The sequence below is a fragment of the Atractosteus spatula genome, chromosome 13 (assembly GCF_055471065.1).
Source record: "Atractosteus spatula isolate fAtrSpa1 chromosome 13, fAtrSpa1.hap1, whole genome shotgun sequence".
In the NCBI taxonomy this organism is placed as follows: Eukaryota; Metazoa; Chordata; class Actinopteri; order Semionotiformes; family Lepisosteidae; genus Atractosteus; species Atractosteus spatula.
Genome location: NC_142718.1, coordinates 36,014,943 through 36,034,045, shown reverse-complemented (window position 1 = coordinate 36,034,045; position 19,103 = coordinate 36,014,943). Strand labels below are relative to the sequence as shown.

At 49.2% G+C, this 19,103-nt stretch overlaps 1 protein-coding gene across 4 annotated transcripts in view; it reads right to left on the bottom strand.

Moving 5' to 3' along the window:
- Positions 1-829: 829 nt before the first annotated feature.
- Positions 830-19,103, bottom strand: part of myo1b (myosin IB) — a 93,758-nt gene continuing 75,484 nt past the window's right edge. For 2 of the 4 annotated variants that reach the window (XM_088930064.1, XM_088930065.1), the window contains exons 16-32: positions 18,536-18,736; positions 16,784-17,010; positions 16,468-16,668; positions 14,805-14,898; positions 14,205-14,354; positions 13,393-13,461; positions 12,623-12,709; positions 12,010-12,096; positions 10,650-10,736; positions 8,950-9,036; positions 7,464-7,538; positions 6,973-7,107; positions 5,902-6,008; positions 5,458-5,590; positions 4,546-4,698; positions 3,419-3,546; positions 830-3,063 (exon numbers count right to left, since the gene is read on the bottom strand). In XM_088930064.1, coding sequence (XP_088786190.1) covers positions 2,934-3,063; positions 3,419-3,546; positions 4,546-4,698; positions 5,458-5,590; positions 5,902-6,008; positions 6,973-7,107; positions 7,464-7,538; positions 8,950-9,036; positions 10,650-10,736; positions 12,010-12,096; positions 12,623-12,709; positions 13,393-13,461; positions 14,205-14,354; positions 14,805-14,898; positions 16,468-16,668; positions 16,784-17,010; positions 18,536-18,736 — 2,151 coding nt within the window. In that variant the 3' untranslated portion in view covers positions 830-2,933. The remainder of the gene's footprint in view (positions 3,064-3,418; positions 3,547-4,545; positions 4,699-5,457; positions 5,591-5,901; positions 6,009-6,972; positions 7,108-7,463; positions 7,539-8,949; positions 9,037-10,649; positions 10,737-12,009; positions 12,097-12,622; positions 12,710-13,392; positions 13,462-14,204; positions 14,355-14,804; positions 14,899-16,467; positions 16,669-16,783; positions 17,011-18,535; positions 18,737-19,103) is intronic. The other 2 variants (XM_088930067.1, XM_088930068.1) reach the window with 2 other exon arrangements.

The window sequence follows — 19,103 nt, the reverse complement described above, 5'->3', positions numbered from 1 at the left end:
GCTATAGGGCTGAGAATCAAATAAGAGCTCCCCCCCCCACTCCCCTCCATAGATAGGCTGCACCCAGGGACCTGGATTGTGTAGTGCTATGTGTGACATGCTTTAGATTAAAATTACAAGGACAATTCCACGAGCCCTTGCAACTTAGTTCAGGCTTTCAGTGATCTCTACAGCAGAACCTCAATCAGGGGAGTGCAGCGAAGCAGCGATCAGCAAGCAGTCCCAGCGGAGACTACCACAGCAAAGGCTGAGCGCCTGGGGTCTGCTGGAGGTTCACCCTCTCTTTCCTTTCCCAGCCTGCAGGACGGTGGGAACTCCAGGCAGCCTGTGGAGTAATTGCGCGTTATTTTTAACTGCAGTGTACAATCTGTCAGGGGGTCCCGTCTCCTGGGACGGCCAGCCAGGAGCCCCGCACAGCCACGGAATTTAACCCCGGACAGCTCTCCAGATGTGATGGAAAACATCTGGGCAGCTGCAGATCTTACAGACAACCCCCCCCAAAAAAACCCCAACAGATTTTAGAACTAGGCCGCAGGAATGTGCATTTAAGTCTTGATCACAGCTGAATGTGGTGCCAGGACAGTGAAGCCTCACAGCTGAAGTACCAGAACACTGAAATAGCCCATTAGGCTCTTCAGCACAGGGGGTCTCTTCAGTGTTTTGTAAAGTTCATATCTACTGGGCAAACGTCTCCAAATACCGATAAATGCCTAAAAGGGAAGTCAAGGAAATGTACTCTCTGTACTAGATCACAGTTCATTTATAACCAAGGGTCCCAAATCTAGCTGTACGTCCGCAACTGTGGTTAAAATAAACCTCTCAAACTAGCTGGGTTTTTGTTCTTTTAATTTATAAAAAGATTAATTGTAGATTTGTTACACTGAATTCTACTGAATCACTTTATCTGTTTTGCAGTACAGGTTACATTAGGCACAAAACAAGAATGCATACAACATTTGTTGTTTTTTTTTAAATAGAGACAAGACAGGGCAATGATAGCATACCGCACTGGAATTTCAAACCACGAAGTCCTGAAGCAAAAGATTAAGGTTCAGCACAGCCTTTCTTTTCCCATTCATCTACCAGTAGAAACATTCCCTCTCACTGGGACTGTTAAGAATGAAAGTCAACATGTCAAGTAGGCACACCTGCATGAGTAAGGAAGGAATCAAAATCCTCAGAATCTTTGCAAAAAACTGTCAGAAAAGTTTGAGAAAAATTAATATGACCAGAAAATGACCAGGGAAAGACTGCATTTTAAATATTCCTCAGTATAAAATGCACCTTTGATTACTTACACTGGTATACATAAGTAATCATAAGTTAAGAGCCGCAACAAAAAAAGACGATCTAGAACAGCGTCTTTGAGTTGGTTCATCGGCAGTAACCCTGCTCTCTCGTGTACAGTGGATGGGCAGCCATAGAAACATGGATCTGGTCCAGGACAAAGCATTAAAATATTAAGATTTGCAACTCAGCTAAAAATAAACCACTGTTTTATATCCGGTCATTAATACCAAAACCCGGAGTTCTGCAGATCACAACGCATTGAGCAGTTTACACTGGAGAACGAGTAGGCGAGTGTCCTTCTGCGATAGATTGTATTCTGAACCCGCTGGCTTTCGAAGTGTGATCTTCTGCTGACCCTCACGGGTAGAATTTACATCTCAGCCCAGGACTGTGTCCTATTTCTTTTACACAAAGTTACAACGATTAAGCAGAAGTCCTGAGAAAGACGCCCACTAAGTAGAAGCCATGCAGACAAGCAGGAAACAGGCAATCTTGAGGCTGTGTGTTAACCCTCTCTGAACTCTACAAATCTTATCACAACAGTAAAATGGCAAAAAAACAAAGTTAAAGATCTACAACGAGGATTTTATTAACGCCTCTAAGGTTCTGATTCAAAGCCCTTTCTCTTGTATCGGGATTCCTCAGAACCGGTTTTTTCCTCAGACACCATTTTTATAGTGAATTCTGATTGGTACAGCTTTGCAAAAAGGGTTAAGAAAGCAACGTTCAAAATAATTAAGGATTACAGCAAAATATAAGAAAAATATGGGAAGCTGAAAACCTTCTAATGGCATGTTTATAGTGCTAGCAGATAATTATCCGCTTAAACACGGTTTAGGTTTATAAACAGCTCCTACTGTCAGTGTTACACACAATGCGACAGAATTCTGAATACAAAGGAACCAGCTGCGCTCATGTGTAATTAGATCTGTACTGCCTTCTGCAATATACAGTACACTTTGCTGTAACAATCCAGAAAGCGGGACAAATTTACACAACAGATCACAAATGCTGTACAACCGTGCACGCATGTGCATGCAATATACCCCACATGGGCACAACTAAACACATACAAAGCCGAGAAAGAGCATGATCCAGGTTCCTTTACACACACAGATGAGGAACAGGTGCGCATTTTGAATTCGTATCCTGTGAGCTGAATTCCAGGCAGTCTGACAATTCCTTTCAGTTTCCTCTAATGGCCCCTGACACAGTCCAGTCTGGCAATTCTTAACCAGGAGGCTAACTTAAACCACCTGCAGGCTCATCCTCCAGAGCAGGTCTCTGAATCCTCCATGCGCAGCATGAGAGAGTGTTTCTGGATGTGCTGAATGGTTAAGGGCAGGAAAAGCAGCTTCAGCAGGACTGGGAGCTAATGGATCATTATCATCATTAGAAAAATCACACTCGCCACTAACCACAGTCATCTGTTCCTGCTGAACACCTTTTTTCTTTCTCTTGATTCTCTCTCTCTATATATATGCACCTGAACAGCATTCTTGTCTTGTCGCCAAGCAGTGGATTGGTATCTTCTTCATCGTGTGGCAGCGCACATGGAGATAAAAGGATTTTAAAAAGAAGAGGAAAACGGAGAATTGCACAGTAACCACGAGCAGTCCCAGAGAAGCGCCGGCCGCCCCCCTCTACGGCGAGGGCACCGCCACCTCCAGCAGGCGGTTGTTCTTCCGCCGGCAGGTGGCGCTGTTGCCGTTCTTGGGCCCGCCCGGGATGAACTTCACGCACACCTTGTCTTGCTTGAACTGCACGAGGAACCTGCAGGGGGAGCGAGCAGACGGCAGAGCGAGGGTGAGGAACCCCAGCACCCCAAAACACAAGGGCAGCAAAGAGCGACAGGACATTTCGCTGGCAGAGAGAATGAAAGCATTCCAAATATGGTAGAATAATTACAATTTGTCAATTGCATTTGCATATCACTTTTATCCCCAATAAAAATGAACACAACTTCCTAACAGCGCTATGGGACCTCATGTGCTTGAGGATGATGATATTATTATTATTATTAATGAATTATTCAGGGATTTTAAAAACTGAACAATGAATGCATGCCTAACGCATATCGGTAATAAACAGAAATGGCAGATCGGCGAGGAGGAGGAGCTGGGCGTACTCATCCACGATGTCGACGCCGATCTGGGGCCTGTCCCTGCCTGCCCCGCTGCGGTGCAGCTTGGTGATGATCTCGATCAGGCGCTCGCTGCTCAGCAGGAAGTCCCCCTTCAGGGCCGCGGCAGAGCCCTGCAGAGACACGGGGAACGTGATGTTTCTGGGTGAAGTGGGCGTCCTTCAGCATGAACATCTGGGAAGATATTAACTGGGGGGGATTCCATTTTCAATTGCATCCTAGATAGGTGACACCTGGTCACCAAGGACACCGATTCCGTCAGGCTTGAGACTGGCAAGCATGTTTCAGGCTGGAAGCAGAGGATTTCCTGCACAATCGGTGTGGAGAGAGCTGACAGCTGTTGGGCCAATGGGGAGGGACAGAAAGACAGCAGGTCGAAGTTTGGGAGGGGCAGCGGAGAGAGAGAGTGAGCCTCATGCTGGCTCTGGAACATTAGAGAGGAGTCAAACTGGAGGCCAGGAGGACAGGAGCTATCGCTGCTGACCTCCAGCAAAAGGGCATTATGAATAAGGGTCAAAACGCCTGATGGAGGCCGGGTTCCATCTGATAACATCAATTCCTGGCCAACAGCAATAGTCAGTGCAACTACTGACTAAGGAAAGCATCAGTAGATGTGCAGTATGCATGAAGTGTTCCAGGTAAAGATAACCTGGCAATCAAGGAATCTGCCTTTCGCAGAATGTCTGCCTTTGTTTTGCTTGACTTAATGCACAACAGACATCCCGAGACAGAGCAGGTCTCTGCATTGCCAGATTCCCTTCACCTTACACAATCTACATCCTCGGTACGACATGTCACAAGATAGCTTTGTGTGCATTTAGTTGTGTGCACGTGAAGTGTACTGCATGCACACACATGCACAATCATACAGTAATCTTGATCAGCTGTCTAAAATTTGTCCAGCTTTCTGGATTGTTACAGCAAAATGAACTGTGTATTGCAGAAGGCAAGACAGATCAAAATACACATTGAGTGCAGCTGGTTCTTTTGCACTCAGAATTCTGACGTGTTTTGACTACGCTTTTGATTAGAGGTGACAAGACCGCCTTCCATCCCCAGCACATGTAGACCTGTTCTCCCTGGACTTGTGGGCTTGGGTGCGAAGCTCTTACCTCCTTGAGGCGCAGTGCAAAGAAGCCGTCGCTCTGCGTGCTGACGGACACACTGGTGATGTCTTCTAGGGGGACGCTGGACTTGATCTGACCCGACTTCGGATCCGCCAGGATGAAGTTGCTCTTGGTCAGGAGGAAAATCCGAGGTGCCCCCTGGGGACAGCAGTGACACAATACATGAAGCCCTGCTGTACTGCACGGAGCAGCCCCTAAACACAGCGAATATCCGACTATTTCCCACAACACGGCAGTGTCCGGGTCCTGCATGGGAGGAATGTTACCACAGATCTGTCATCTCTGTGTCTGCGATGTCCATTTGATTACTGCTTGGTTCTGTATAATAAAGAGGGGCAAATGTACAGACATGCAAGGCTTGGGGAAGCACAGAGCACATACATGCAACCCATCCAGCTCATTTCATAACAGCCAATTGATTGGAGACACTCTTGAATTCAGCATTGCATTGATAAGAACATGAAAAAGGTTACAAATGAGAGGAAGCCATTAGGCCCTCCTAGCCTGTTTGGTACCTAATATCTAATTGATCCAAGTATCTCAGGCACTTCTTACAATAAGACAGAGTATCAGAGATAGCTTCACTATCAGCCCCTGTTCAGGACTTATTACACCAGTGGGACTGCTGTGCATCTGCATACAAGTGTCTTCCTGTGCTCTAAATATGAATGGGACTATAACCCATGCTCCTAGACTCCTCCATCCACCACCACCCTCCTCACAATATTTCCTCCTCATTTCCACAGAGCCAGACACCACTGAGCTGCTGCAGTACAACTAACGCAGGACCACCCCCGATCTGCCAAAGCCAGGCTCACAAGAGTACAGTGTGAACCCTTTTTTCACAAAGCTGGACGTGCAGGCCCCGCGTACAAGATGTTATCAGCCGTCTCTTGCCTTGCCATTGGCCCTGTTGACTTTGTTAACGGTGTCTGCCAGGATGATCTTCTCCTCCACCGCGCTGCCGAGTTTCTGGTATTTGGGATTCTTGCCGATTTCCAGATAGTCGCCTTTGAATGGCTGGCCGACGCTGCCAGAGACACAAACACTCCAGGTCAGGCCAGGGGACAACAGTGCATCTGTCGCGCTTAGGTTCAGAGCCCAGAGTCGTGCTTAAAGGAAATCACTCTCCAGCATGTTTAAACAGAGAGGAGGCCTCGGCTGACTTCATAATCCAAGTAATGACTTACACTGCATTGTCTACACTAATCACTGCCCTGTACTACATACGTATGACATATCAACACATCTTTGACACATTACCTGCATTACTGTACGTTACCAGCTGTGACATTTGAGATGAGGTGGCTAAAGCAGTGCTTGGTCTGCTGTGCTCCTTACCTGCTGGGGTACAGTGCCTTCTTGTCCTTAAAAAGCTCACTGGCCTCCAGTTTCTCCTCATAGATCACTTTCTTTTGCTCCGTAAACTGGCTTTTGTATTTCTTGCACTGAAAATAATGAATAATGATGCACAAAGAAATTAACATCTTGAATTCTGTCTTGAAAAGAATGATCGGGGCTGCTTTTCATAATCTAATCCCATAAAAAAAGATGACCAGAAATTTATTAAAAGTAGAAAATACCCCCCAGAGATTAATTGTTAAACAGGGTGGTCTATTTACATGTTTTACACTGCTTATTCAACAATATACTTACATAAAACAATCACACAACAAACAATTGTGATTTAAGACAACTACATACAGTACGGACAGTAACAAACAAGGCATTCAGGGTGACTATTTCAGAGGGGAAATCCAGAATTCAAACTAGACACTATCTCAGAACCCTTGTGAATCCCCTTTTCTAAACTTTAAGATGATGTAAGCACACACTATTTACAGAGACAAACTGTTTGGTCAGGGGGAAAGACTAAGCTTTTCACATAATGATCTGTTAAAAACAGACACAATCAACAGTATTGAAAGCTTTACAAATATAGATGACTAAGGTTCTGGCTCCACTCCACAGCCCTTGCACACACTAACCCTTCGTCCTTACAGAATGAGCATTCTGCTCAGTGCTCAGTTTAAAGCACTCCATTCAAAGTGCTTTACAGGTAATAGGGATCCCCTCCACCAACACCAGTGTGCAGCCCCACCTAAATGATGCGACTATAGCCGGAGTGCACCAGTACTCTCCCCACACGCCAGCTCTCAGTGGGGAGGAGAGCAGAGTGATGAAGCCAGTTCAGAGATGGGGATTATTAGGAGGCCATGACTCCTATGGCCCTGACATGAGGCCATGGTAAAGGTCAAGGGGGAATTTTGGCCATGAAACCAGGGATAATGCCCTGGGATTTTTAATGACCACAGAGAGGTAGGACCTCAGTTTTATGTCTCATCCAAAGGATGGCGCTTTTTTCACAGTATAGTGCGTGCGTGTGTGCATCTGCATCTGGAGTGTGCTCACTCTCCAGAGGTGAAAGATCCTCCTCAGCTCCTTGTGGGTCCCCTCCAGAAAGATGTAGGGCCTGGCTGGCCAGCTCTTGTCAATCGGCGACATCGAGGGCATCTTGTTCTTCAGCTCCAGGAAGTACTTCTGCATCTAAAACAAGGACCCAACCCAGTAACGCCATGAGAAACCATAGCCAGTCTGCTAACATTTGCAAGAGCCCATCTTAACCACTGTGGCTCTCTGGAGGATTCAGCTGCTGAGCTCCTAACATGTGGAATTCATACCAGCCTAGATGACTGTTTCCAGCTCAACCTTTTTCTTTTCAAATTTGCAGTTTGCTCTCTGCTCTAAGAATGTTAGGGACTGATTCTCGACTGTGACAAAGGAAAAACAGAACCTAATTAAAGGGTAGGCAGGAGCACAATTTTACTTCATGTATTATTACACGTTCCCACCATTGTCCTAAGAAGGCTCAGGCGAAGAAGAAAAAAAGAGTCATCACTCACAATTCTCTGGATAGTGAACTCGTAGATCTTTTTGCCAGCATTTGCCCGGAAGAACTTCCTGTATTCCCGACGAACCTGCACACAAAAGAGGAGGAAATGAGGCAATGACAAAAGACAGGGCTCTCGCCTGTGAAAGAGCATGATCCCCACAGAGATGGAAATGATGATGATGATGATGGCGACGATGACAAGAAATTTGCAGGACAACGTGGACTGTGGCACAGGATGGAGGTCTTGACAGATGTTAAAGCACCAGACAGGGTTAGTCACACAATAAAAAATGTTATCTTCTGCAACAACGAAAAAAATTACTACATTTAAGAAGCATTTAAGAACAGCTCTTGGGTACTTTCTGTGGGATTATGTAAAAAAGTCCCTAGTTAAACACCGATGATCCTGCCATTCCCACACACACGACACTGTAAAAAGGAGTGCATCATGGGTCAGTGCTGGGATCCCTGTTCTCAAAATAATATCAAAGTATTTACACCACGTAGCCAATTGACAGAATTTCATATAGCATGGGCTTAGATCTGCTCTATAAACCAGTAATCAGGTTCTGGAATGAAAAGAATAGCTTTAAAAATTGATAGCTCAGGTTGTTCCAGGAGTCCCTGTATAATCTGTTACTTCCCTCAAATGTCCCGAGATGTGCGTTGCTGTATGAGAAATGAAAATTATCTGAAATGGATGATTCTACCATAAAGTACCCAAGGGCTCTTCCAGCAAAGTACTCATACATGGATAGATTTACCTCTGCTATAAAAGGAAAAAGAGGACATGGAAAATGCAACATGATGTGATGAGTTGTTGGAAACCCACCCACTAGGACGCAATGACACACAGCAAGCCCTGAACACAGTTGTGACAAGCAGGCAGGGACGGTGACTGTGTCTCCTGCATGGATGAGTAAGGACTTTTCCGTGTTAGTAGGACACTGTGAGGACACTGAGGGTGCAGTTGTGCACTTGGTCTGAGATACAGCAGGTGTACCAGACAGATAGATAGACAGACAGACAGGCAGGCACTCAGCCGGTATCAAAAATCAGAGTTTCTCTGAGGGAGCAACCAGCAGCGATAGAACTACAGTGTAGGTTTTCTAAAAGCAGCTGCCACTCAATTATCCCAGGCCAGATTATCTGAAGCGCCGGATTATCCGCGCAGATTTAATTCAGCTTTACACAGCATGAGCATATTCAATGTGACAGCAAAGACGCCAAACGTGCATCACTGGGGGACTGTGGGCAGCTCGTTGTGCACTGCGCCCCTCCATCTGGGCAGGTTCGATGGATGCCTTTGGCTTAGTTCATGTTTTGCTTTACAAATTAAGCTGCTGAAGTGTTGCAGTTGTAAACTCTGGAGGCAGGGGCGGGCCGATCCCCCTCGGCACCCATGAAGGGGACGGTTCGCTTGGGAACAGCTGCTGCCTGCCTGTCCACCCGCCCCCCCCCCCCCCTGCCGGCCCAGGCAGGGGGACAGAAGGTACCTTGAGTCCCAACCAGTAAGCCCAAATGACCGCAACAGCGTGTTTGCGCCTGGCCTCCTCCTTCAGGCGCCTCAGCTCTCTGCGTGCCTGGAGAGGTGGCAAAGAACCAAGGGAGAGAGGGATTGAAACACAGGGGAGAGGGCAGAAATGAAGCTGCTCCACTCTCCATCTGAATTGGGTCCATTACAGCACAGGGCATTCAGCAATGTGGGCAGAGCCACGCTTGGCATACTGAGACGGATCAAGGAGCCAAATATAACCTCACATTCTGCGAGACACAAGACAGCCTTTTCAGATATTTTCCTATGGAACTTCCCACACTGCATTGAAGCCCTGTGGAATGGAGAGGCAGCAGGCGCCCCAATAACCCCACCAACAATCTCCACACTGATGGCATCCTGGGAGCGGGAAACATTGGTCGTCTGAAGAATGGAAACAGGACAGCGTCGGGAGGCTGTACAGAGTCTCACGGGCAAGCCCTTCCACAACCAGCACTGGTGAGGACAGGCAGACTGCTCTGATGATCAGGCCAGTCCCTCTGCTTAAGACAGACCTCTTTATAATAAGCAGTACAACAGCTCCAGAGCCCAAACATTTCTACAGAGGTCGTGGGCCTTCGGGTCTTCTCTTGGAAAGGAAAGGACTCTCCACTGATAAATAAGTGGACATCATCAGGCAGAACCCTTGAACTTTCAAACAAATAAATAAGACCTAAGCATTCAAACCTCCTATTTTCAAAGGGTTGGGTGCATTACCTATTCTAAATAAAAAAAGCTGTTCAACTACGTGACAATTCTCCACTAAAAGGCACCCAAGTATTTGCTCTTAGTGCGGTGGTTAGGCAATGAGAAAAGAACAGGATGAGGATGAGAGAGCAATAAAAAGAGGAAACATGCAAACGAGGAGCCAGGGTTTATTTATATTAAGATGTGTTTATATCTGGAAAGAACAGGATATCTGCAGAGAAAGAGCAAGATAGGGGAAGTGGAGCAAGCAGGGGGGCTGTCACCCGTGCCGGAGCCAGGTCTGAGATGCCCAGGGTCGGGCCTGTGCTGCACTTAAAAACACTGCGAGATGCACCATTCGCGCATCTCCGCCCGGCGTCCACAGGGAGGCGCTCTGGAGCTCAGCTCTGCACAGAGCAATGAGACTCTCAGCTGAGCTGAACCCGTCTGGATGCTCCGTAATCCAACCGCGGCAGAAATAAGAGGATTGGGTGACAGTTTAAACTATCATCCCCTGTCTAGAGCAAACAGGTCAGTCTTTTAGCGCAGGCATCCGAGTGAGCCCTGCAGGACACCTCACGTGGGACAGAGTCAAACAGGAGGCAAATCTCCCTCCTCATTTGCCAAAAAATCCTACACGTAAAAGACCAGCAGCAGGAATATGGAAATGCAGCAGGATACTGTGCATTGAAAAGACAAGGAACTTCTTTTTTTACAAAATCCCGAGTGGTGCTTGAAAACAAAACGAAGCACTGGAAGAAATATCTTTGAACACCTTCCCAAAAATACACTCTGGGACTCAAGAGCCGGACAGAGAAGGCTTCAAGGGGAAACCTCTGAGCCGGCTACCGGTTACCAGCTGGGGTCCAGCACCATGCAGGGAGACCAGTGGAGCTACCAGCTCTGATGGGAATGGGGAATGAGGGGAGTTGGTGGGAAGATGCGGGGAGTGAGGGCGAGCAGGCCCCTCTGTACCTTCGTCCCCTGCCAGGAAGCCCAAATGACAGAGACCGCGTGCTTACTCCGCGCTTCCTCCTTCAGGCGCCGCAGCTCCCGCCGGGCCTGGGGGCGGGGTCACGGCACAGACAGGGGGAGGGGCCAGAGCAAGAGGGGGAGGAGACAAGGAGAGAGGTAGAAACACAGCAGGCTCACTCAAGTAATCAGCCAGTTCACAGAGCTGTGGAAGCAAGCTTAAAGTGGAGCAATATTCCTTACATGATGTAATCCAACAGGCGTATTCTGGATACAGTCCCTTGACTGGATCTCACTGCTGTGCTACAGCAGCTGTTTAGTGCTGAGAAGCACACTTACAGCCAGCACAGGTACAATTCTGAATCTAACACCGCAAAGACTTCACAAGAGTATTGGGAACTACAATGGTCACACCGCGTATCCTCAGAAAGATCACTGGAGGTACTCGCAGTATGGTGACCATGTGAACCAACACAGAGTGCTACACCACTTACTGATTGCAATCTACTGCTGACAAATAATAAACTTTAATAAATTATCCTTTAATAATAAAAAAGCAGAATAAAGCCATGACCCCTGACTGGAGCAGTGTTGTCCTTGACACCGGGATCAAGGTCTGATTTGTACAAATGTATCACACTAAAAACCCCAGCGCATAGCAGTCTGATCCAGTTCAGATTTTGCTGGAGCTGTTGCTTTTATTCTTCTTCAGCATGATTAATGCAGTAGCCTGCAGCCTGTAAGAGCTGACGTGGACTCAACTGCTATGTGATCAGGATCTTGTATGTTTTTCCCTGTGGAGGCAATGCTCGTGTCGAGATACAACGTGCACTCAGAAATTAGTTTGCAGTCTTGAATCAGTTTGAACTGCAGAAAAAGGCCGATGAAAGACTGCATTCAGTTTTTAAAAACCATGTGGAAAATTTGGGGCCACAAAAATATTGTTCCTGGAAAAAGAAAACACAAACCCAACATAACACATTCTACACTGGTAAATGTGTGAGGAAAAAATGTATTCAACAACAATAACAAACATTTTATGAACTGTATCATCATAATTAGTCTATGGAAAAGAGTTAAAGGTTAGTTGGATTATTGAAATGGTTAGTGGAGCTTTTTTTTCCCCAGTTTGCAATGAATTTCCCCATAGGACAACTGGAAAAGCAAGAGATGCGCAGTGAACAAGCATTCTGGGTAATGGGTGTTAGAGGATGTCACCGTGACGACAGGGAGGAGAGGTGTGGCCAGGGGGCAGAGTTTATGGATGGGAAAGCGAATCGCTGGGTGATTGGGGGGGGGGGTAACTGATGGTCAGTAGGGAATTTGGAGGATGGTAAATGCTGAATGGCAGGTCCCTCAATACCTTCGTCCCCTGCCAGGAAGCCCAAATGACAGAGACCGCGTGCTTACTCCGCGCTTCCTCCTTCAGGCGCCGCAGCTCCCGCCGGGCCTGGGGGCGGGGTCACAGCGGTGGGGCGGGGTTAAAGTGAGAGGAGGAGGAGACAGGGAGAGAAGCAGTGAGAACAGGCAGCCCACAGCCGCAGAGACAGGCAGAAGGATGGAGAAAAGGCAGGTTTTTCCCAACGCAAAAACGGGACTTCCCCGATTTCTTTTTTTTTTTAAACAATCTAGGATGCATTCTACAGTTAACCCCTCACTTCACTGCAGGGTTCTTGGGAACACCTCTCAACTTCCTCATCTGTAGGACGTTTTTCTTCTATTTTTGGTCCGTGGCCGTGCAGTGACAGAGAAACGGATTCATCCTTCACCCCCATCCCAGCTCTCCATTAAGCGAAGCTCCTTTTGCTGAGACTTATCACATGTAAGGGTTAGGGTGCCCTGCTATGCATCCTTCCGCTGATGAGCTGAAACAGCCTCTGGACCCGTTTTTGAGCTCCACGCTTGACAGAGGGAAATAAGACTGTGGCAAAACGCTAAGCACAAAATGGAGCAGACGGACGCAGGCGCGCTCTTACCTGAGTCCCGTGCCAGTAGGCCGCGATGGTGGTGACGGCCTCCTGGCACCGCTTCTGGTACTTCAGCTCTCGCAGGATCTTACGAGACTGGAGGAGAGAAGGACAAGAAGGGACACTGAGGCACCAACTGGGAGGAAACGATGTGGCTTAAACTAGAAACCTTCCCCCCCCCCCGTCATTTTCCGTCTCAGAATCCCAGAATCATTCGGTTTGCCTCCTGGCTAGAGAAGACAGACTCTGAAGGACGAGGGAAGGCGGTTCTGAACAGTTTCCAGAATGTTCTAGCAGGTTTCAGTGAAAAAAACATGTCGTAACCGGATTCGCGTAAAGGCTCTTCACAAAAAGAAATCAACATTTTTCTGGAGATGTATTCAGCTGCATTTCGATTTATTTTACTATATTGTTAACCTCTCAGAGCAGTCCAGTCTTGGTCTTGAGTATCTTCAGGTTTTCTAAGTCTCTTCAAACCACCTGAAAAGCTGGGAGAAACTGCTCAATTGGCCTGATCAAGACCGTAATTAGCTGAATTGTCTCATTAAAGAGCATAGTTGGAATAAAAACCCTCATCCAAGGCCAGGAATCCATGCTCTAAAGTGTTTAATAAAACAACAATGAGAACAAATACTAAGGGAATGTAAAACAATCTACCAAAAATCTTCCCCACTTGTGAGATTGAAGTAACATTATACTATGTGTGCTATAAATGCTGTTGCCCAGCAGGGGTCGCTGTGAGGCAGACGGAGGTGAGTGGGAGGAGAAGAGCCACGTACCTTCCACCCTCTGATGAAGGACTGCATCACAATGGTGGACCTCTTTATCTGCTGGTATTTCTTTTGTTGCTGTGAAATAAAAGCGAATTGTGAATCGGCAAAAGCCACACAAATAACGAGGGGCACGAGGGGGCCAAACTCCCCGCACACCGGCGGTACGTCACGGCCGAGCACGTCAGAGGGGCACGAGGGGGCCGAACTCCCCGCACACCGGCGGTACGTCACGGCCGAGCGCGTCAGAGGGGCACGAGGGGGCCGAACTCCCCGCACACCGGCGGTACGTCACGGCCGAGCGCGTCAGGGGGCACGAGGGGGCCGAACTCCCCGCACACCGGCGGTACGTCACGGCCGAGCGCGTCAGGGGGCACGAGGGGGCCGAACTCCCCGCACACCGGCGGTACGTCACGGCCGAGCGCGTCAGAGGGGCACGAGGGGGCCGAACTCCCCGCACACCGGCGGTACGTCACGGCCGAGCGCGTCAGAGGGGCACGAGGGGGCCGAACTCCCCGCACACCGGCGGTACGTCACGGCCGACCGCGTCAGAGGGGCACGAGGGGGCCGAACTCCCCGCACACCGGCGGTACGTCACGGCCGACCGCGTCAGAGGGGCACGAGGGGGCCGAACTCCCCGCACACCGGCGGTACGTCACGGCCGAGCATGTCAGAGGGGCACGAGGGGGCCGAACTCCTCGCACACCGGCGGTACGTCACGGCCGAGTGCGTCAGAGGGGCACGAGGAGGCCGAACTCCCCGCACACCGGCGGTACGTCACGGCCGAGCATGTCAGAGGGGCACGGCGGGCCCGAACTCACCGCATACCGGCGATACCAGGCAGCCACCGTCACCTGGCTCCTCTTCATCAGCAGGAAGGAGGTGCGGCACTTCCAGCCGCGGTAGATCTTCTGGATGAGCGTGGCCAGGTCCTCCAGGCGCCGCTTCCGCGCGTCCTCCAGGGCGAAGAGCTACGGGGTCAAGGCATGTCAGCGCAGACACTCGCCACCAGGGGGCGGCCTTGTACCCACCGGCCCTGCCCAGTGGAGTCTGGCTCGCATCCAGTTTCATTTCCCAATTTTGAAGAAAAAAATGCATTCCTCATTCTAATTCAAATTTCCTTTCTTTTTCCATTTAAACCAGCTCCACTTCCCTTTAAAGAAAAAGGTTTTACGAACAAATTTTAGATTGTAACCCCTGGCGTTGTTACATTTTGTGCAAAGACGCAACCCATAAGACCAGCCAAAATGATTCTGGAGAGCGAGGCAGAACTCCTTGCGGTTTTCTTTTCTGCTAGCTCTAATTCACAGAAATAAGGTTTGAAGAAAATGATTTTTTTTTTGTCAAAGGCCATTCGTGGGGGCTTTTAACGCCAGAGGTGCTGCAGAGCAGAGGAGCGAAGGCCTTGAGCGTCTCCCTACCGTTCTGGGGTTCCTGATGAAGATCTTGGAGCGGCCATAAGAGAACTCTTCCTTGGGGACCTCCAGGTCTTTCAGCAGCACCTCCACTCCTTCCCTGCAGCGAAGACACCCCCACAGTCACACACTCCCACTCCACACCCCTGACCTCCCACCCACGGCTGCAGTCACTCTGGACTGGGAGAGCACGGAGACAGAAGCCAAAGATGCAGAGAGAGGGAGGAATACCAAATGAGCACAGACACCACATTCAGAAGGCAGCACAAAACTAAAGCCAGTCAGTCTGAATATAAAATTCCAGGCACCTCAGTCTCTACCTGCCTGCCTCTCTCTCACTATCTATGAACCTTCTGCCACCTGAACCAGAGGCTGGTATACAGATTCGGAGATTCTCAGACGCTGAGTCAGGATGGTCCTTCAGCAGATATAAATCTCTCTTTCGATGGTCCATGTGAATCCTGCTGTGACACTTTATAGCGAGATAAGGGTTTTAATTCCACACCCTGAGAGTTAGCGCAGAAGCAGCAGCTCATCTTCATGAGGAGTTAAGAGTTTCTCGGTTACAGTACCAAGGTGAACAGGTACAGCACGAGCAAGGAGGTATTGCCAAGTGGGAATATCCCATCACCCCCCGTTGTCCTGACCCTCTGCCCCTGCCCAGCGCCAGCTGCTCGGCTCTCTCCGCTTTCTCCCCCTCCCACTGAGCCCGATCCTCCTCCTCCTCCAGACTTCCTCTTCCCCGTCTCCATTCTCCCCGTGCCAGAGCCCCTTCCTGCCCCGCCCTTGCCCCCCAGGGGTGGAACAAACTGCCCTCAGGCCCCGACTCGGAGACTCCCCTGTTTCTACAGCACCTGTGGTCTCTCGGCTCTCAGTTACATCCTTCAGTGACTCCATGACACTGTGACTTGCGTATTGCTCCTCTTCACTGTAGACATACTCCATTGCTGCTTGCTATCCACACTGTTTGCATTCCTATAAATCGTATTCCATCTTGCTTGTGTAACACTTCTTCGCTGAGCCATATTTTAGATTTTAGTAACTCACTGTAAGTACACAGTTGTCACCTCATTTCCATTTTTAATAGATCCTAAGGAAAGGAAGGCTAAGTAAATGAATGATAACTACCAGAAGAGCAGATTGCCATCCGAGGCCAGACACCGGCAGGCTTGTTGACATGATTCAGTCTTCACACTGTTCTCCCTGCCTGACAAGACAAGCCACTGCCTGCGGAGCACTCCAGGCCAGAGCCAACAAAAAGCTCCAGCTGAAGTGAAAAAAAATCACTTCGCATGTAGCCGTTATGCCCCGAGACGGGATCTTAAAGAGTGCAGCGAGCGTTCAGACTCTTTCCCACTCTGGTCCGACACGTCCCTGGAAAGACGCGTGTTCAGGTGGGGGAGAACGCTGATTTTTTTTAAAGGGCTTTGCCGTTTCGGAACAGTATTTAGTGCCAGGATTCCAGAAAGTCCATGCAAAAAACACAGAATGCGCAGATTCAGCAGAGGTGAGGAATGCAACAAAATGATTTTTCGCGCATAAGCACAGCAACGCAGTTGCAGGAAAGACAAGAAGCTGAGAGGGTATTTAATGCGATACAATTACAATTATAATAGTGCTGTGCTAAGGAGTCGAACGGGCCCAGTGAACTTTGGGACTGCACCCTCACCTGGCTGGGCCTCTCCAGTGCGGCCAGGTCTGCTTGCAGAGCATCTTGTAGCGCTCCAGGCAGGGCTCGTACGCCTGGCGGAAGGCGTAGCCTGCCCGCCGCACGCGCACGTTCTCCATGAGGCCCAGGTAGCGCACCTGGTGGCACACCAGCGACTCCGTGAAGATGTGGGCCGCCTTCTTGTCATTGGGCTTGATGCACCTGCCGCGCACAAGAGGGAAGCTGAGTGTCAGCTTGCTGGTTTGCTCCCTCGCTGTATTATTTCTGCTGAAGCCCAGGCGCGTTCAGTAGGAGCCCGGGGCGGCTGCTGGCCCACCTGATATAGTTGGGATTCTTGCTCTGCAGGTTCTTCATCAGCGTGCCCACCGAGGCTCGGAACTGGAAGCCCGCGGTGGGCGGCCTCTTCAGGTTGATCTTGGCCGGGTTGCCGTCAGGGAAGAGGGTCTTGATGAGGCTGTGGTTGGCCTTCCACATGGCCTGGGACAGGTCGCGGTACAGCAGGTCGTTGTTCTTGTCCACGAAGCCCTCCACGTGGTACAGCACCTGCCAGCCGCAGAAAAGCAAACAGGCAGCCGCTGGGTCAAACGAATCACCTGCTCTGGACTCGGCAAGCTGACATGACGTCGGTACAGTGCTTCCTCCACTTGATTGGCTTGTTCTACATAGGGGCGGGCCTTGTAAAATGTAGCCCCTCCCATTAAAGAAGCTAAAATGCTGCTGGTATCTAGTCGCCTGTCTCTCTATTAAGCTACCTTTATATATAAATCCACTCAAATAATCTTTATCCCAATTTATTTAAATTAACAATATTACTAGTGCTGGCAACCTGGGGAGCATTCTCTCACCCAGCCATTCCCTACCAACACCTCTGGGGAAAAATGTGTTTTTCCCATTTAGAATGAGGAATTAAGCTGGGAGCAGAAAAGAGAGCTCTAAGCCACTCTTAGTGGTCTTAATTGGTGAGGAATCAAAGAGAGTAAATCAGCTTTGCTAAAATGAGGGATGAAGGCTGAAATGAAAAAAAAAAATCGCAGGGCTGCAGAGCTCAGTGCCAGGTGAGGCTCTGGAAGAGATCACCGCTCTTGTCTGGAGAGACGGTTGTTTGCACAAATTCGACTTTACGTAAAAACGTCGTGTGGTTGGCTTAGTGAAATGTTCGAGGTGAGCAGAGTTTACGTTACACGTGTAAAGAGTAGTGTGGCAGGTTTGCTCCACAGACGAACAGCGAGCTTTTAGCGTCCCTGCCAGGACATCTTATACTTCAGCCTCCCTTTGCTTTCACACACGAGTGGTGACCCCTCTGCTGCTTCTTAATTGAGAATTGTGAGGGACACGTATTGCAGGCATGTCAGGGAATACCCCCGAGTCATTTTATTAGCTGCTGTGTATTTTACTTTGTGTTTAATTACTGAACAGTACAGTGAAGAGTTGAGATGAAATGTACAGTTTTTCTGAATGTGAAAAGGTGATTCTAATTTATCTACTGTGGGTTCTTGTGCGCTATATCTGGTATTAAATTATTCGAGTTACGGGGTTTTAAGACTTTTTTCCATTATTTCGTTTCTCTCCCGCTATGTAAACAGGGGAAGGTTCCTTTCTCTCTCCAGCGCACGCACTGTGCGCTGCTGCACCATTCGCTCTCCTGCTCTGTTAAAGAACAGTAAAAGCCTGTGATTCTGCTCTCCTGTCATCACTCACAGACCCCGCCAGGGCAGGTGAAGGCGCATCGCTGCCATATTATCGTTCTCCGGGTATGTCCCCACAACGGCTCAGAAAGGGTCGCCTCTGATTGGCGCGTGACTGGTGTTAGGTAAAGACTGGAGGAGCCAAACCCTCAATAAACCGGGGGAAGTGGGTGAATTATCGAACCCGCTACCCCAACCGGGAGAGCTTCCTCCCTGAGCAGGGCCAGTAGGGTTACGTTACGTGTGAATCCGTCAGTGTTTGCAGTTCATGCTCACTGTCGGCAGGGTCTGCTCGTTCGACGGCTCTACAGATATACAGTATGTTGTGGTTACGGAGCTGTGGTGGTCGTGCAGGGTCGGGGGGTCCCCGGCTCGGGCAGTACCTTGCCGGCGTAGTGCTGGATGCGGAAGCAGCTGTGCGGCAGGGTGTGGTCGTTCAGGAACTTGGAGCTCTTGCTCAGGCGGCTCTCGAAGTGCTGGTGCTCGGCGCACACCGTGTTCAGCTTGTCCAGGAAGGTGTCGTCCGTCACCGTGCCGGGGCGCAGACACTCCTCGTCCAGCATCGCCAGGATCCCATTCGTGTTCTGCCGAGACCGCCAGACGGGGAGGGAGAGATAGGAGAGGAGAGGAGAGACAGGAGGATGTTGATGAGACGATAATTAAGAGAGTAGGGGGTGTTACTCCCGGTGTCCTGGCCAAACTCCCCACCTCCTCCCCCAGCCTTTGCCAGTCATGGCCTCCTAATAATCCCCATCTCTGAACTGGCTTCATCGTTCTGTTCTCCTCCCCACTGAGAGCTGGTGTATAGGGAGAGTACTGGTGCACTCCGGCTGCACATTGGTGGTGGCAGTGGGATTCCCCAAAGTGTAAGAAATTTATTAGTATGGTTAAGCGCCTGCCTGTAATAAAGCAACTACTCTACTGGAATGTGCTACACAAAAAACAAGAAAC